We start from the raw sequence: 19,139 nt of genomic DNA on the forward strand, positions 1-19,139 counted from the left end.
AACAAATTGAATAACATTAGCTTAGATAACATGTGTTGCTAATGCTACCATAGTTTTTGCTATTACTACTACATCTTATTTTCATTAGATTTTTAGTTTTTTTACTAAAATTATATTTATTTCATACAATTTTTTAAACAAAATATATTAGAAACATTAATAGATTATTTTTACCAAAATATAAAAACTAAATAAAGATTCATACAAGTGGTAGTGGCAATAATGAATACAATTATGACATTAGCAATATCCTAGATAATATGTTGTTCAATACATTTGAAAGTTTAATATTGAAGTAGTTAAAAAGATGTTTGATTTTTTTTCTTCTATTGATTCACTTTAATTCTTGATAATCTTTATTCTTAACACCAATTAAATTAATGCCATATGTGATCATTTTAAAATTAAAACATATTTAATTTTTAATTTCAAAATGCTAACATAAATATATAAGAAAATCCAAAAAGAAAAAAACAATTATATATTCTAACTAACTAATCAATATACAAACTCACATGCAATGATCACCAATATTATGAAAAAATTCTCTTTATATTTGTGGGAATATATGTATGATTATGATGTACTAGTTTTTAAATAATAATGTTAAATAGACCAAAGTTTTATTAAATCAACCTACCCACCCTAACCATCATAAAAAAAAAAAAAAAAAAAAAAAAACTTTACATTCATTTCCCCACTATTGGATTTGTAACCAATAAAAAAACAACCACATTCATCATGATTACCATATTCTTCATCAAGAGTGGGTCTATACAAAAAAATCATGCTTATTCTCGACACAACGGATGAAAGAACGGATGAAAGAACGAACGAACCGACGGACAGGGAAGAAGGTTCTGGAGAGGGGGAGGGGGATGGAAGCTGCTTCAGTGCCTGAGGCGGCTGCTGAATTTTGGCGTCGTAACTTCCCGAGCTTCTGGAATCTTCCAGGCCCCACTTCCCATCGTCTTATTAGGGTTTGCACTCCGCTCCCCATTCGAGAGAATCCGATCGTGTCGCTCACGCTCCGATTTGCTTCGCCCTCATCTTCGTACGCAATTCCGCTTCACTTACTTAGCAGACGTGCCCTTTAGAAACTCTCTCGCAGTTCGTTTCGCCTTATTCATAGACTGTGAAAGTTTTTTTTCCTTGCCTCTGGGAGGTTGAGTTGGGATTGAGCGTCAGAACATTCAGTTTCTGTGAGTAGGGACCCTCTCGGTAGTGATTCTAAGCAGTCTTGAACGAGTATCGGTTCATTTTCTTACGGAATTAGGTGAGTTGCGGGGTTTTGTGTTCGGTGGTGGGATTTGTCGAAACCAGCTGTAAAGCGAAGCTTTGTTCCTAATTTGTCTTATTTTTTTGTATTTGTATTTTTTTATTGATAGATCATTGCTAGAGAGTTTCACGCAGTTTTGGTTTGTGGTCTTTCTTGAAAACGATTGGTTTGACTTTTGTTTTGAGTCGGTGCGTGTTTTTGTTTATCAATGTAGTTTGTGGTAATCATAGGGTCTTGGTTCATAAGTTGCTTTAGAAAGTTGATTCTGATATCGGATGACTTGCCTTCTGTGGTCTATGTTATTACGACTGCGGTACATTGGTCTATTGCCTTCACCAATTGTGACTTGGTTCAAGTCCCGTCAGCTTTCTGAAAAATTTCTAGTAGCGCACCCTAGTATTTGCTCCTAGTGAAGAAAGAACCGAATAACTTCTCTCACACATGTAGTTGCCTGTGGTTCACTGTACGCGTTTCACGGTTTTCATTCTAACCTCTTTCGACGCAGATATCCACTATCACAGATTTTCCGACTCTGAGAAAAGTCTTCAAATTATGGCACAGGTACGGTATAACCGTCAACTCAAGAAAATGTGGAGTCAACTGCTTTGATGCATATAGTTACGAACTGTACACGTTTTCATACTTCCCGGTGAATATGAGATCTTCTTGTCGTTAGTTGTTTTACATAATTCCTTACTTGTTCTCCCGATTGTGCAACAGGAAGGATGGAAGGTGGAGCTTTATGTATATGACCTTAGCCAAGGGTTAGCTCGACAACTTTCCTCCCAATTTTTGGGTAAAGTAATTGAGGGCATCTGGCACACAGGTGTTGGAGTATACGGCAAGGAATATTTCTTCGGTGGAGGCATACAGAGTGTACCACTAAAACAAAGTCCATATGGACAGCCTGTACAAGTAGCGCAACTTGGTACCACTGAGGTCCCTCAGGAGGTTTTTGAAGAGTATCTGCGAGATATTCAGCCACGATACACACAACAGACTTACAGTCTGATGAAACATAACTGCAACAATTTCTCGGATGAGGTTTGCCAGTTCTTGGTGGGATCTGGCATTCCTGAATATATTTTGCGTTTACCGGAAGAAGTTTTGAGCAGCCCCATGGGTGGTCTGCTAAGTAAGTTCGAATTCAATTACTTTTTCCTCATGGCTCCTTCAGATTCCTTCGGGTTGGTTCTATGTGAATAGCCCCTGGATCGAGATATTGTTTGTTTGAGCTACCCGCAGTTGAATCTTACTTGTTTGTGCGCATGGCAGGGCCAATGATAGAAAATCTGGAAACCACATTGCGAAACGGTGGTGTACCTGGAGCACCTTATCAAGTAGGGTCTGGGCAAGCAGTGCCTAATTTCGCCAATGTGCAATTGCCTACCTCTCTGCCATCTCCTGCTGCACCCGCTGGGTCCACAGTGCCATCACTGCCTGCGAGGCGAGTGTCCTCTGTATCATCTTCACCTCGATCGATCAGTTTAGCAGATGTGCCTCCTCATATTTCGCCGGCCCGAGTCTCAACATCCCCAAAACACACAGGTATAAATATCTGAGTCGATTTTACCGCAGTGCATGCTTTTACTTGAAATGGCTGAATCTCCAGCTCCTTTCTGCGCAGTCAATGTACGGCTTGCCCCCAGCTTTACTATTCTCCGTTTCACCATCATCAAATTACTAACTTTATCCTAAATATCTTTACAGATGAGACATCGACTTCTGAGGGAACTGAAAAGAAAGGCAATGAGGACCTACCAACTTCACTACCTACGCCTGCTCCACCAGCAGGTCACGATCTAACCAATGCAAGAGCCAAGGTTACGCAAGAAATTACTCAGGAGTTCGCACTTATCATGGCCTCGGGGACTTTTCGAGCTAGTGAAGCTGCTGCTTTAGCTGCTCGACGAGTTCTGGAGAGACATAGAATGGAAGGTGTCTCTTCAGGTCATCCTCAGAATGCTGCCTGAATGCTTCAAACCGTTGCTAAGAATATTCCATCATTTTTCTCATTCATACTCTATTTATTGAGGGTAGCGAATCGGGTCTTCTATGTACTTCTGGTGTACTAGTTCCAAAGATTCTGTACGCAGTAATCTCTCAAGTGGCTCATATTATTGAGCACGCGTTACTGTGTCTCCTAAGCAGGACTACCTTCTGCATCTTGCCCAAATCGGGTTGGACAATTCTACTGCTCTTCAATTGGAGAGGGGCTCTCGAATGAACATTTTTGAACGACAAATTCTTAAGTCAGGTTGAACGACAAATTCTGAAGTCAGGTTGAACGACAAATTCTGAAGTCAGGTTGAACGACAAATTCTGAAGTCAGGTTGAACGACAAATTCTGAAGTCAGGTTGAACGACAAATTCTGAAGTCAAGATTGTTTTAATTGCTGTCAGTACTATCAAGCTATTTTGTAGACCACTTCTCTGATGCTTGGTTTCCTAGTGTCTATCCCATCAAGTCGTCGTCCACTGGTCCTAATTGGGCAGAATTGTATTCTTCCTTGAGAAGAAATCAGCCTGCGATGTTTGCAACAGATGGTTGCTTCGAGAAACGCTGCTAAGCAATCTTTATTGGTATACAAATCTGCAGGAAGTTATAATCAACCTGGCCCGATTTCTAACTGACTTTGCATCTTGAGTAAATCTATCATGCATTTTAGTTGATCAGTACGAACAAATTAGGCACGAATAATACAAACTTTTAATATTGGGCTTGAGAATGGACTTTAAAGTTATAACCCTCATCTAATATATTAATCATCTCAAACAGCTGTCTAGTGCGGCGCATGACGTGCACCATCCTTAGAAACCATTGCGGTAACTTTTCAACTATGCTTCCCAACATGCTCTGGAGCATAACCTTAGTGACCTTTTCTGTTTTATGTAGTAATTTAGTGTGTTGTCTGAGAGGATGACTATATAACCGATTATGTAATTTTACTACGGCAAACAGTGATATATCTTAACCCATCGGAAACCAAGAGTCTACCAAGCTAGACACATTAATTGTAGCCTCTTGGAAAAGTTGTCATGCACTTCATTGATGGCTCAAAGCTACAAAGAATCACAGTGGGTCATGGAACCAAAATTTGCCTCTGCAAGTACCAATAGGAATGGTAGGGTGGCAACACAAAAACTCTAAATTAACTCTCATATTTATAAAACATCATTTAGGAGTCCCTTAGTACTAGCATATGAATAAGTGGTAAAAATTGGAAATGAGGTTAGAAATCACATAAGATTTACATAGGATCATGACTCCCTCTGAGGTATAGTAAATACTACAACTTATACAAGATACAAATTAAGAGTGTGCATGGTTTGCATATATTAAATGTTAAGAGTGAAGAAGGCATGAAGGTATGGTTGTCACTTGTACTATCATAATTCTTAAATTTGATGGTCGGAAGGCTTAATTGTACATTGTCTAAGAGGCAGTAGTTAACATAAATAGATTTTAAGATGGTAAAGTTCAACAAATTGAAAAAATATTTTACTTAAAATAAAATAATTATGGACCAATATCCAATAGTTGCCATAGTATTAAAAATAAGAAGCAAGAAGAATAATCTTACAAGAATTTCTCCAACAAAATTAAGAATAAGAGGACAATCTAGATGAAGTTGAAGAAGTGGATCTTTTTAGTATTTTATAAGAATAAAATGAAATAGAAAGATAGGTTAAAATACAAAATCTAAAAAACAAGAAGAGTTTTGTGAAGCTAAAGTACAACCATTGCAATGAATCATAAAGAAGTGGAAATCACAAGATTACTAGGATACTTTTTGAAACAAGGTGATAAGTAAGACAACTTTTCAAAATGTAGGTTGATAAAGAACAAACCATAATCAAAATGTGCACTTGGAAAAGTTGTCCTTCAAAATATAAGTTGATAAAGAACAAAGTATAATCTAATTGTTGTAGTGGTTGTAAAACTTAGGGAATAAAATACCAATAAGAAAAATACTAAGGTGATAAAGCTAAAAAATGACTAATATAAGAAATGAAAAAGCACCAAACAAAAGGAGAATAAAATATTGCTTCTTTGATGATTTAAAGTATTTTTATAATGCTGAATATATATAGAAAGATAAAGAAAATATTTGGAATCTTATAGCTTTTTCTAAATGTTAAATATTGATTAAATGATGCATAAAGTAAATATATAAAAAAAATCTTTTAAAGAATTTATTGGGATTAGAATATATAAAATGATAAGTCTATGTTTTTAATTTGAATAAAGCTCTATAGAGGATTAACAATTGCTAAACATATAGTCATTGTTAGTAAAAAAAAAAAAAAAATGCTCTCTTAATTTTCATAACGAATTTTTAAAATTTTATATCATATACACATTCCAAAAGATAAGAATTTATTTCCAAAATTATAGCTACATAATAATTTAATAAACCAAGGAAACTATTTAGAAAAAAAAAAAAAACTATAATCTTAAAATGCATTTATCTTGGCTTTACAATTCCAAATGCAATAAGTAAGGGCATAAGGCCTTAGCTTGCTAAAACTAAATTTTAATTGAAAATTAAAGATCAATGTGCAAAAAAATATATGTATTTATTATGTATGTATCAATGTATGTATTTAAATATTTGTATGAGAGATAATTTTGAAGTTTAATAAGTAAAGAAAAATAAATAATATATATATATATTTGAATTTTTTTTAATAAAATTAAAAATAAAAACCTTACAATTATATATCATTTCTCATTTCAATGTAGATATAAAATTACTAAATAATAAGATTAATGTTTTTTTAGTTGATATAATTTTTTATCAAGTAAAAAAAATATGGTTCGAATTTTCTTTAAATTTGTGATTTGAACTTAATTTATAATGAAAAGGTTAATTTTATTCCTTTCTTTCTTTTTTTATTTTTCTTTATAAATATTATATAAGAAAAATAATAAATATTTTGTTTAGTATAGTATATTTGTGTGTTTCTTGTCTAATTATCTATAAGGATGTTTTTTTGATTCTACCAACTTCATATAGTTCAAACAAGAAAAAATATTGCTTATATGGTTATATTAAAAATAGGTTTAAAAATATAATATATTAAATAAATATTTTTTATAAGTATATATATATATATATATATTAGAAAAAATAATTAATAAAAAATATAGCTAAATTAATATATCCATCTTTAATTATTTTTCTAATACTCTTATGTAAAAAAATTTTATTTAGATTATTGCTATTACCTAAATATTTGAGAAAAATTAGAATAAAAATAACATTATGTAATTTTAATAATTAATTTTAAAATAATTACTTCAATAAAAATAATAAAATAAATATTTTTATTTTTATTTGATTTTTCCATTTTATATTGGCATATAGTTAGAGACTTTACATCAAAATATCAAATTTTTATAATATTTTAGTGTAATTTTGAATCTTAAATTTTTTACATAATAATATAAATTAGGATTAAGCTATCACAGATATACATATTTAGTCTAGTAATTATGTAAATAATATGAATAGATAGAAGTAGATAAAAGTAGATTAATTTAATAATATCTTATAAAGAAGCTTTTTAGAAGCTTTATAGAGGTAGTTTTGTCTTTATACATGCTTATAGGTGATTAGTAGATTGAACACTTGGCCATCAAGTTAACCAAGTATTGTACATATTGATAGCTTGTAGTATAAGTTAACCATGTGGCACACATATAGGAAACTTGCCTTATAAGTTAAGACATGTATGTCACAAATTGGACACATGTTGGAGGTCTTATAAAATATTGCTATATAATTCTTAGTTAAAGCATATATAAAGGCTAGAGTGAAGCCTTCTTCATTCTTGTTTTTTTTTTTTTTTTTTTTTTTTTTTTTTTTTTTTTTTGTTTTTGTTTTTGTTTTTAATCTAGTTTCAAAGGTCTCTAATTTTCTTGTCTTTTGGAAATAGCCATTCTAGTTTCTTTTGAATATATATACTTTCTTATTTTTATTTTATCATCTTTCTTTGAAAAAAATCTCACTTGTTTATTTGCCTTCATTGACTTCTTTTTCTTAAAAAATTGTCAAGTATACAATTATAATATTTGAGTTTATTTTTATTTATTTATTTATTTTATATATTAAAAATAGATTATTTCTTTTTCTTATTAAGATATAAACATATTAGAAGTTGCAGATTACATACTTCTATATTGATATTATTCTTAGATTTTTTTTTTGTTTTTTTGTCCTCTCTTCTATTTTCAAGGACAAGAAATCAAAGACGATACATAAATAAGTAAGAAATAAATCAAAGAGACATGAGAAAATAAAAATAAGAAAGCAAATATATTTAATATGAAAGAGAAATGGATGTTGCCTAAGACTTGAATAATAGAGACTCTTAAAACTAAAGTAGAAGTAAGAAAAGAATTGATAAGAGTGAAGAAGGCTTTACTCTTACTTCTATATATACTATCTACCTAAGAATTATGTGCTAATGTTTTATAAGACCTCCAACATGCATCTAATTTGTGAGATACCTATCTTAATTTGTAAGATAAGTTTCTTTTATATGCACCACATTGTTAGCTTATACCATAAGCTATCAATGTGTGTGATATATGGCTAACTTGTTGGCCAAGTTTTCAACCTATTAATCACCTATAGACATGTATAAAGATGAAATCACATCTATAAAGCTTCTAAGAAGTTTTTTCACAAAGTAGTACTAAAGTATCTTATTTTTACTTTTTTCTATCTATTCGTATTATCTTGGTAATTATAAGATACTTTAGTACTACTTTGTTGATCTAAATATTAGATTATGTATAGATATTTAAATCTTAATTTCTCCCACTAAATTTTTTTTCAATCTAATTAGCACTTATTACATCTTGGAATCACTCATTGACCTTAAATCTTAAATTTTCAAGACTATAACCCATAAAAATCTTCATATGATTCAATCTAACAACTTGTTTGACTTCAAATTTCTTACTTATATTTACAACAAGCACAATAATAAATTTCCAAAATTTCACTTATAAACACAATACGAAACTAACAAAATCTTGAAATTTATAAATTTATTTTATTTCTCAAAATCTAAATCTACCAAATATATTATTAATTTTAAAAATTCTTCAAAATCTCAATATTAGCGTAAATAACATTAAATTAATACTTAAAAATCTCTCTTCAAGTCTACTCCTAAATTTACAAAAAAAATCCCAAAGTCGCCATAGGTGTTCAATTTTGTACCTAGAGATCTGATTTCGACCTTGGTTGATAATTTGTCTTCTTTGAGTATGAATTCATGTCTTCTTGAAATATTTTTTGCTAAAATCAAATCCCAATTCCTTCTTATATATATCTATATTCTTTATTTTTTAATCTACCTTGTCTAGCTTTATTTATGGCTCTATAAAGTAATTAGAATTTCTTTTCATAAAAGGCAATTCTAATAATAATAGATTTTGCTACTTGCGTATTGTTTATCTATAATTTTTTATTATATATTTTTAATTAGGCTCTTCTATAATAAAATACTTTCTTTTTTCTTTCATCTAATAGTTGTGTTACTACACAACATCTTCCTCCCTTGAACTTGTGCATCTTCTCACAAGTATTAAAGATTCTTCAACATATTGATGTAGGATGCTCTTCATCTTCATCCAATTATTAGTCTTTAATTTGCTTGTTAATTCTTATTTCTATGTCATTTAATAGATTTTGATCTTTATCAAAATATGTACATATACATCTTTGTCTAAATAATTTAACAAATTTTTTTTTATTATAGGTATCTTCAATTTTGTTCCATCAAATTTTCATAACATGTATGCATAAATGAAAGCATTTCTTTGAAACATCTTTTCTTTTTTTTTTTTTTTTTTTTTTTTTTTTTTTAATCTTTTAAATTAGATTGTATAAAAAGCTTCTCAATTCTTTCATCAAAATTTTATGATATTGACAATACCACCGGTTTAACATTCTTTGCAACAATGACATAATATAACATGACTAATGAATAAAGGAAGAATAAAATATCAAATTATAGAAGATCTTATTTTAAAATATTTTATAAAATTATCTAAGAAATATAGATAAGAATTAAAAAGATAATAAAACTAAAAGATATTAATCATGTCTTTTTACTAAACATCCTTCTATTTACTTTGTATGACCATAAATAAGGTAAAACAAAGTAAATTAGAAAAATAAATGATATAGACATGTATAAGAAGGAGGTAAGAATATATTGTAGTAAATTTTATTTCAAGAAGCCAAGAATTGATATCCAAAGAGGACCAATTATCAATCCAACTCAAAATCAGATCCCAAGGTATAAAACCATACATCTATAGTGATGCAAGAGTTCTTTGGTAGATTAAAGAGTGGATTTTGAGAGAAAACTTGAAGAGAGATTTTCAAGCATTGGTTTCATGTTATTTAGATCAATATTGATATTTTGAAAGATTTTCAAAGTTAATGTTTTTAGTGAGATTAGGATTTGAAACATAAAAATATGCTTACAAATTTGAGGTTTTCTTAAATTTTGTGATGTGAATATAGGTAAAATTTGTGTAATTTATTGGTGTGCTAGTTATTAATGTATATACAAATTTTGAGATCAATTAAATAATTAGATTGAAGTATATGAGGGTTTTTGCGGATTGAGTTCTAAAAAATTGGAGTTTAAAGGTCAATGAATGTTTCTAAGATCTTTAGCAATCTATTAATTGGATTGAAGTGATTTTTTTTTATGGATACTAGACTTGATTTTCAATATTTAGGTAAAGTTTGAGAGAAATTTAATAGTTCAAGAAGGAAATATTAACATTGGAAGTTTAGCATTTAGGTTGGAATAAGAGACCACCTAAAAACTGATTGGATTATCTTATATATCTCTCAATTGGTAATTATGATTGATTTCATCTTTCTTGTCCTTGTTTCTTATTATGATATTAAGAAGTATGAATTTTTTTAGTTAATATCAATAGTTCGATTATTAGTTGTTGAGGTTTTATTTTGCTATAGGATTTATTTAGAATTTGTTTAAGATCTAGGATTTGATTAGGATTTGGTTTAGAATTTAGTCTAAGATTTATTAAAGATTTAATATTTTATTAAGATTTTATTAGGATTTGACTTAAGATTTGATTAAGGTTCAATTAAAGTTTTAATTAAGATTTGACATAGGATTTGTTTAAGATTCAATTAGGATTTCAATTAGGATTTGATCTATGGTTTGGTTAAGATTCAATTTTGATTTTTATTTTTAATATTTCTTTAGAATTTTTTTGTACTTCTTTTAAATTTATTTTCATAGATTAAAGTTTTATTTTATTATTAGGGATTACTTGAAGTTTATTTATGGCTTTATTAAACTTAGTAGAAATATTGTTGTATTGCTATTTATCTTCTACAGCTAGGTGCCAAGTGCATTCTCAAGCAAAAATACATGTAATACAATAATGATGCTGCAATATAACATAGTTTATAGTTGAAAGAATAAAAAATTATCATATTTCAAAATATTATAGCAAATTGACTTAGAAATATAGATAATAGTCAAAAGGTAGTAAAATTAAAAGTATAAATGTTGTCTTTTTGTAAAGTGGACTATTATTTATCTTTTAGGGCTATATATAAGATAAAATAAGATAGATTAGAAATATATATATATATATATATATATATATATATAGAAATTAAGAATTGATTTTAGTAAAAATTATTTCAAAAAAATAAAAATTGACATCCAAAAATGACTAATTACCAATAAGAGTCAAAATTAGACCCTAAGACACAAAATTGTGCACCTATGGCAACTTTGGGGTTCTTTTGTAAATCACAAAGTAGAATTTGAGAGAAGACTTCAGAGGGTTTTTTGAGCATGGATTTTGGGCGATTTTAATTTATAATGACTTTGTAAGAACTTTGCAAAATTAGGATTTTTTTGGCAAATATGGTTTTATGAAATAGAAAAAAAGTATTTACATTTGATAGACTTTTGTAAAATTAGTAGTAGATCTATGGAAAAAAAAATTGTGGTTTATCTAGGATTTGTTTAAAATTTTTTTAGAATTTGATTAGGATTTTTTTAGGGTTTTATTAGGATATATCTAAGTTTTGATTAGAATTTTTTAAAGATTTGATTAAAGTTTGTCTAGGATTTGATTATAGCTTGTTTAAGTTTTGATTAAGATTTGTCAAGAATATGATTATTATTTGTCTAAAATTTGATTAAGATTTGTCTAAGATTTATTTAGAATTTATTTAAAATTTATCTAAGATTTAATTAAAATTTGTCTATGATTTGTCTAGGATTTGATTAAGATTCAATTAAGATTTATTTAGGATTTTTTAATGTTTTTTTAATAATCTATTGATAAATTTTATTAAATTTTATCAATATTTGATTATATTTATTAAGCTTTAATTACAATTTATATATGATTTTATTAGAGTTGTTAGGACTTGTTGTTGTAATTTTCTTTTATCTTCTATAGCCACATATCCAATGCATTCTCTAGCAAGACTTCACATAATATGACAATGTGTAAGTAGAGCTACATATTGAAAGAAGTTTGTGATAAAGATCTAGTAGCAATTAGCAAAGTCTAAAAAATATTGCACATCTCTTACTATTCTTAAAATCTTTCAATCCATGATAGATTGGATCTTCTTGGGATCCATCATAAGGTCTTTGTTGGAAATGATGTATCTTAAAAAGTCAACTTGAGTAGTTTGAAATACATACTTTTATATTCTAGTATACAAATATATATTTTAAAATTTTATAATACATGACAAACATAAAATTCATATTCTTTTTGTATTCTTAAAATATGTTAGAGCATTATTTGAATAAGAACAACAAAATCATCAAGGAACTCACAAAAAACGTCATTCATAACTTTGTTTAAAGATTGATGGAGGTTAATTCCAAAACTGTTGCCAACTTCAAAAAAATTGAAATTTTGAATAATGGAGACATGATTCAAAGCTTCAAAAGACTCTATATTTGTTCAGGAGCTACACAACATGCTTTCAAGTACGTGCAAAAGTTCATTGCAATCAATGCCACTTTTATTAAGAATCAATTCATTTAATAATTTTTTTTTGGTAGTAAAAATGGATTTGGATGACAAGTTAATAATTTTAGCTTAAAAATTGGTACCAAATGATTGCAAGGACATCTAGTGCTGATTTTTTTAGAACTTGAAAGAAACAATTTGTGACATGAGTTCAAAAGAAATAGTCTTCATCAATGATAGAAAAAAGAAGTTGATTAAAGTCTATATAGAAGTATTGCCTCTAGCCCTAAATTATTGGGATTTTTTTTGTATTACTAAAAATGATGCAAAAAAATTTAAAATTTAATTCAAGAAAACTTTTTGAGTCTATATTTATGCAAATATTTCCAAATCTTTCTAAAAAATATTAAAAAAGATTTTAGAGAAGAATACATTGACAGTAGAATGAATCAACAATATCTCTCATAAACAATAGATAATCTATGTAGTTATTGGTCTATAGTTTGGTCATATCACTTTAAACCTTGTAGAAATTATAAACTTAGCAATAAATAGGATATATAAAAAATTGGCAATTAAGATGATTAGTACGATTTATGATCATCAAATAGAGAAGTTTTATAATCATGCAAAAATTATCCAAGAATATTCTACAATCTTAATGCTAATATCTTTAAAATGCTTCAATTAATCAAGTAGTTATAACATCATTCCTTCAATTGCCTTTATTGGAACCATGATATCAACATTCTTAAGAAAGAGTTATATCATCACTTTTTCATCAAATTTTAATGAAAAGGTAAGTTGCAATTGTGGGATATACCAACATTTATTATCAACATGTTGCCATGTCATTGTTTTTATACTGAAGGTCAAGGTTCACTTCATTTTGCTGGTATCTTTATTATATATGGTTGCCAACTATTGTATATTGTATTTTCATCTATATCACCCAACGGCTTTAGAGAATATGCACCATGATAACATTTGTGCTGTAATAATTGGTAGTAAACTTGAAATTAGAAGTAAAAAATGCTTATTTTTTATGGTAATCTTATTAAACCTTGATAGTTGTATGCTCATCACAAAGATCTATCATTTTTTTAAACAAATAAAATATGAGCTTTCAGTGGAGATTTTGAATGGAAAATAAAGTTTTTGGACAAATTCTCATTAATATATTTCTTTAATGCATCCAATTTGTTCTATAATAAGCTGTAGATTGGTCCAAATGATGATTGAACTCCTTCTTAAAGATCAATTGACCAATCATAAGATTAATGCTTTGAAAGAATATTTTTATTTTTCTTTTTAAAAATATCCTAAAAATTTTGATAATAGCTAGGAATATTACTTAATATCTTTCTACCATCAAAAATAGGCGTGGTATATATAGCAAAAGATGATCTTTCTTTTGCAGCATGCATAAAAGCTCTTGCACTTATTAGTAGAAATTTGGATGTAATAAACTTATATATTTTTATTTGAGTAAATGTTTTTGGATTAAATTATAAAAAATGAAGATTATGAAAAATCTAAACTATTTAAAGATCATATATTTTTTAATCATAATAATTCTAAAATAATTGAATTAGAAGAAAATTTTATTATATTAAATATTATTATATTATTACAATCTTTAATTATTATATCTAAAGGAATAATCTCATGGATAATATCTCCAAAAGACAATAAAAAACCATCTATAATTTCTATATGTATGGATTTAGCTTTCTTGATTAATAATATTTCTTATTTTTTGACAAAGTATTTGTTTATAAAATAAGATGAGGCTTCTAAATTTAATAAGATAAAGACTTTTTGATATTTAGGTCCTAAATATACATCTATTATAAAACAAGGTGAAGGATATGAAAAAAGAATAAAACCTTTAGTAGATGTTGCATAAGATTTTAGCTACATAATTCCTATTGTAACTAAAAAAACTCGTTTTTTGATACATTGTCTTCTTTGGCAACCGTACTCCTCAATTTGTAATTGTATTGTTTCTTTAGAAAATATTGAATAGTGTGTATAGCTTCTCCATAATATAGGTTCAAACGTTTTTGAAGATGTTAAGTCTTTTTTTTCTTAGTGAGAGATTTAAAACATATTGTATCAATTTGCATTGATTTTGGTTTTAATAAATAAATTTCTAAAAACTTAGGAGCCATTGTCATTACTTGATTTATTCATTTTTAGCCATATTTTGGTTTTAAATACATTTTGAATAATCAATTGTCACATGTAATGGCTTAAGTAATATATTTTTTTAAAGAATTTATTTTTGGTATTGTCAATAACAATCCATATTGAAATTAATTAATAAAGGCTTTGTCCTTCCAATCTATGTCATAAGCAAGGTTTTGGAATTCAATAGTATATATAGTAGTGAGTTGTGATTCTTATTATAAAATTAAAAAATTTATCTATATTACTCTTTTTTGATCACTTTCTTCAAATGCAGTCTTAAACATTCTTATGTTTATAGAAATAAGACTTCTTAGATTTGGTTGTGAGGTTAATCTACTTATATCTTTCAACTACATAATTTCTTAATATAGACTTTTGACTTCATTCATAGGCATAGGAATAGTGCTTCCATGGTTGGAATTAGTGATGCATTTAATTTTAAAATAATATCAATTTTAATTTATTATTTTATTTTTAATAAATCAATAAATAAAATTAAAGAACAATAATCTACTACTTCTAATTTCAAATGAATATTTCTATAAAAATAGATAATCTATTCTATTTAAAAAAATCAATGTTAGAAAAATAAATATTAGCTCAAGGTGGATAATCTATAACTTCTAAAATACAACAATAGAAGTGAGATAATCCACTCACTTCTAAAAATAAGGCAAAAACAATGAATTATGATTCTTGTCAATCTACCAATGATAAGAATTCAAAAAAGATATATAAATAAGTGAGAAATGAATCAAAGAAAGCTAAAAAAATAAAAATAAAATAATAAATATATTTAATAAGAAATTGAAATGGCTATTGCTTAAAGTTCAAAAACTAGAGACTTTTGAAACTAGAGTAGAAGTAAGAAAGGAATTGACAAGAGTGAAGAAGGCTTCATTCTTGCCTCTATATATACTATCTACCTAAGAGCTACAAAGCTATATTCTAGAAGACATCCAATACATGTTTAATTTGAGAGACACATATTTTAACTTGCAAAATAAGTTTTCTATATGTGTGTCATATTATTAGCTTTTACTACAAGCTATTAATACATATGATATGTGGCTAATTTTTTGGCTACGTTTTTAACCTACTAATCACCTACTAATCACCTACAAATATGTGTAAAGATGAAACCACATCTATAAATTTTTAAGAAGCTTCTCTATAAGATATTATCAAATTAACTTATTTTTACTTATATCTACCTATTCATATTATCTAGATAACTATAAGTATGTTTATGACATTTACATATCTTGAGAGATATTAGATGTCTTTTTTTATTATATAATCATTATAAAGCTTGCTAAAATTGAAAAATATAAAAGCACAAATATAAGACCAATTGAAGGAATTAATATTTGTAATGCATTATCTCAATTTACCACCACAAGAAACAATAAGATTAGTAAGTAGTGAAGATATAGAGATGATTGGAGCTACTTTTACATCTATACCAAATCATGCTACTCTTCCTATAGTAAAACATCATTTAAACATTAAAAAAATTAAGAATTATCTTATCCGAGAAGTTTGATGGTACACAATTAAAATTTTGAAGATTCATTAATCAAGTACAAGTGACAATTGAACTTCAATTCCAAAGCTATTCAATTTTAAGATCAAGTTGTAGAAAATTTATATTTAAAAAATTACCAAGAATTTTTTACACCATTTAAAATCTCTAACAAGAGCTCCGATCTTCTTTGTGGAGAAAAATAATGGATCCTTGTGGATGTGTGGATTATTAAGGATTTAACGAGATTACTATTAAAAATAGATACCTTCTATATTTTATATTAAGATTCTTTGACCAATTGAATCAAATTAAGATCCATATCAAAATAGATCTACAAGGATCATTCAATCTAATATTCATCAAAGAAGAGAATGAATAGAAGATCACATTTTGAATATAATATCATGCCTTTTGGACTTACAAATGTGCCAACATTTTTTCAATATCTAATAATTAATAAATTTTAAGAAATTTAAATGAATTTATTTATTTTTTATTTATTTAATATTTTAATCTATTTTGAGAGCATAAATTAATATAAATTTTATGCTTGTCTCATATTAAAAAAACTTTAAAATATAAGATTTTGTGTCAAAATAAATAAATAAATTTATATATATATATATATTATACTACTCAAGTTGACTTTTTAGGATATATCATTTTAAATGATGGCCTTATGATGGATCTTAAGAAGGTCCAAACTATCATGGATTGGAAGGTCTCAAAAACAATAAGAAATGTCTATTGAATCTTCATTAAGAATTTTTATTAAATTTTGGTTCCACTTTTACATCTAAGATGTGAAGACAAACTTAAGTAGAACAAAGAAGCTGAAACATCTTTTGAAGCTTTGGAAATAATTTTTATATATATAATAATCTTGTATCATCTTGACTTTTTCAAGATATTTTTTATAGACATAGATGCATCAGACTTTGACTTATGTATTATATTGTCACAAATAGAAGTAGATGATAAATTCTACGTAGTAGTTTTTTATTTCAAGTTATTTTGAGTAATCAAAATCAACTACAAGATCCATGACAAAGAATTTCTTGTAATTCCATTATTTTGAAAGTACTTCAAATCATGTTATCATATATATAGATTATAAGAACCTCAAGTATTTCATATCAAGATATATTTTGAATTGTTGCCAAGTCCATTACAACATATTTTTATCAAGATTTGATTTTAAGATTACTTATTAACAAGAAAAACAACAAGATTTACTAAATGCACTTTTTAGGTGATCTTATCTTGTATCAAAAGAAAGAGATGTAACTTTTGATCAACAATGGACTATTTTCTTAAAGCAAGAGCAATTTCAACTTTGACTAATAAAATTAATATTAATTATTGATTCAACTTTTTTAAAGTAAGTTCAGTCAAGTATGTCCTTTGATCTTCTTATTTGTAATATTAAAAAAAATTCTACAAAATCTCATGATATTTCTAAATTTAAATTTTTTTAAATTTTTTTTTTAAAAAATAATTATATATTTCAAAAGATGAAGCCCAATTACATGTTCTTCAAGCTTATCACAACTTCCCAATAGTAAGACATTTTAGATAGAATAAGACTTTGAAACTAATATCTAGAGATTTTTGGTGATTTTAAACATAAAAGATAGTTAAAGACTTTAGAACTAATATTTAGAGATTTTTGATAGCTTCAAATATAGAAGGTAATTAAAGACTTTGTAAAATCATGTATTATTTATTTAAGATAAAAAACTCCTCATTATGGATTTATTCAACTATTACCTATTCTAAAACAATTGTAGTCTTTTGTATCTATAGATTTTATCATGGATCTTTTAGTCTTAGGTTCTTATAATTTTATATTTGTGATAGTAGATCATTTTTCTAAAATGGCATATTTTGTGCCATATACAAAATCTATCATTGGTAAAGAAACTACTAACTTTTTCTTTTACAACATCCATCACTATTATGGATTATTTATGGATATTTTATTAGATAGATGGACTTAATTTATATGAATATTTTGGAAAATTATCTTTAAGATTCTAAAAGAAGATATAAAGCTATCTTTAGCTTTCTATCTTCAAATTTATGGACAAACAAAGTGTGTAAATCAAGTTTTTGAATAATATTTGAGATGTACCATCAATTATCAATGAGATGATTGGATAATTTTTTTTCTATTGATAAAGTTTGCATATAATAATATAATATATTCATCTACTCAAGAAATACCATTGTTGCAAATTATAATTATTATCCATAAGTTGATATTTTTAATTAAGATGAAGAATCAAACAAATCTTTGTCATAAAAGAAAAGATGTTCAATGAAGATTCCATTCCATCTTCTATCTTTCATTATGATTTGTTTGTATTAGTGGCACCAACAAGATGGAGAGCCAAAAACTTACAAATTCAATTCAAGAATTATAATTTATTGACTAACTAAATGAGACATTGTGATTGTCACAACCTTCAAGATAATGCAATAGATATGAAGACCTTCAAAGATAATATGTTCTTCTTTGAATAGATGGCAAGATAAAATATATTTGGAAGAAAATTTTGATATTTAGTGATTTTATTAGAGATAGAAATAATTCTTCATGGTATTACAAATGTTTTATTTGAAAGAAGTTATAAAGACTTTAATAGTGATCAAATATTACGATGGTCTTTTTATCTTGAAATAGGTCATTATTGGTGGTTGAAAGGACCTATCAATTACTTTGAAAGAGAATAAAGATCAAAGTATATAAAAAATACAATTTGCCACATCTTGGACTTTATCAATATGTAATCATTGCTCCTCATGGAATTTATTTTTAGAAGGGAGGATAATGTTGCAAATTTACATATTTAATCTTATAATTATTTAAATACCATGAATAGATAGAAGTAGATAAAAATAGATTAATTTGATAATATCTTGTAAGAAAGCTTTATAGATGCTATTTCACTTTTATACATATTATAGTGATTGGTAGGTTAGAAACTTGGCTAACAAATTAGTCAAGTATTGTACATATTGATAGTTTGTGGTATAAACTAATCATAATTCTTAGTTAGATAATATGTATGAATGCAAAAGTGAAGCCTTCTTCATATTTGTCAATTCTTTTCTTG

General features: G+C 27.1%; 1 protein-coding gene across 1 annotated transcript; it reads left to right on the forward strand.

Moving 5' to 3' along the window:
- Positions 1-1,014: 1,014 nt before the first annotated feature.
- LOC112291509 (uncharacterized) lies at positions 1,015-3,909 on the forward strand. Its single transcript, XM_024539028.3, has 6 exons — positions 1,015-1,276; positions 1,785-1,840; positions 2,000-2,414; positions 2,555-2,827; positions 2,990-3,229; positions 3,431-3,909. Exons 2-6 carry the CDS (start codon positions 1,832-1,834, stop codon positions 3,514-3,516), a joined length of 1,023 nt encoding a protein of 340 aa, XP_024394796.1. The 5' UTR covers positions 1,015-1,276; positions 1,785-1,831; the 3' UTR covers positions 3,517-3,909.
- The last annotated feature ends 15,230 nt before the right edge of the window (positions 3,910-19,139 follow it).

Source organism: Physcomitrium patens, chromosome 14, assembly GCF_059467195.1.
Source record: "Physcomitrium patens ecotype Gransden chromosome 14, ASM5946719v1, whole genome shotgun sequence".
NCBI classification, from domain to species: Eukaryota; Viridiplantae; Streptophyta; class Bryopsida; order Funariales; family Funariaceae; genus Physcomitrium; species Physcomitrium patens.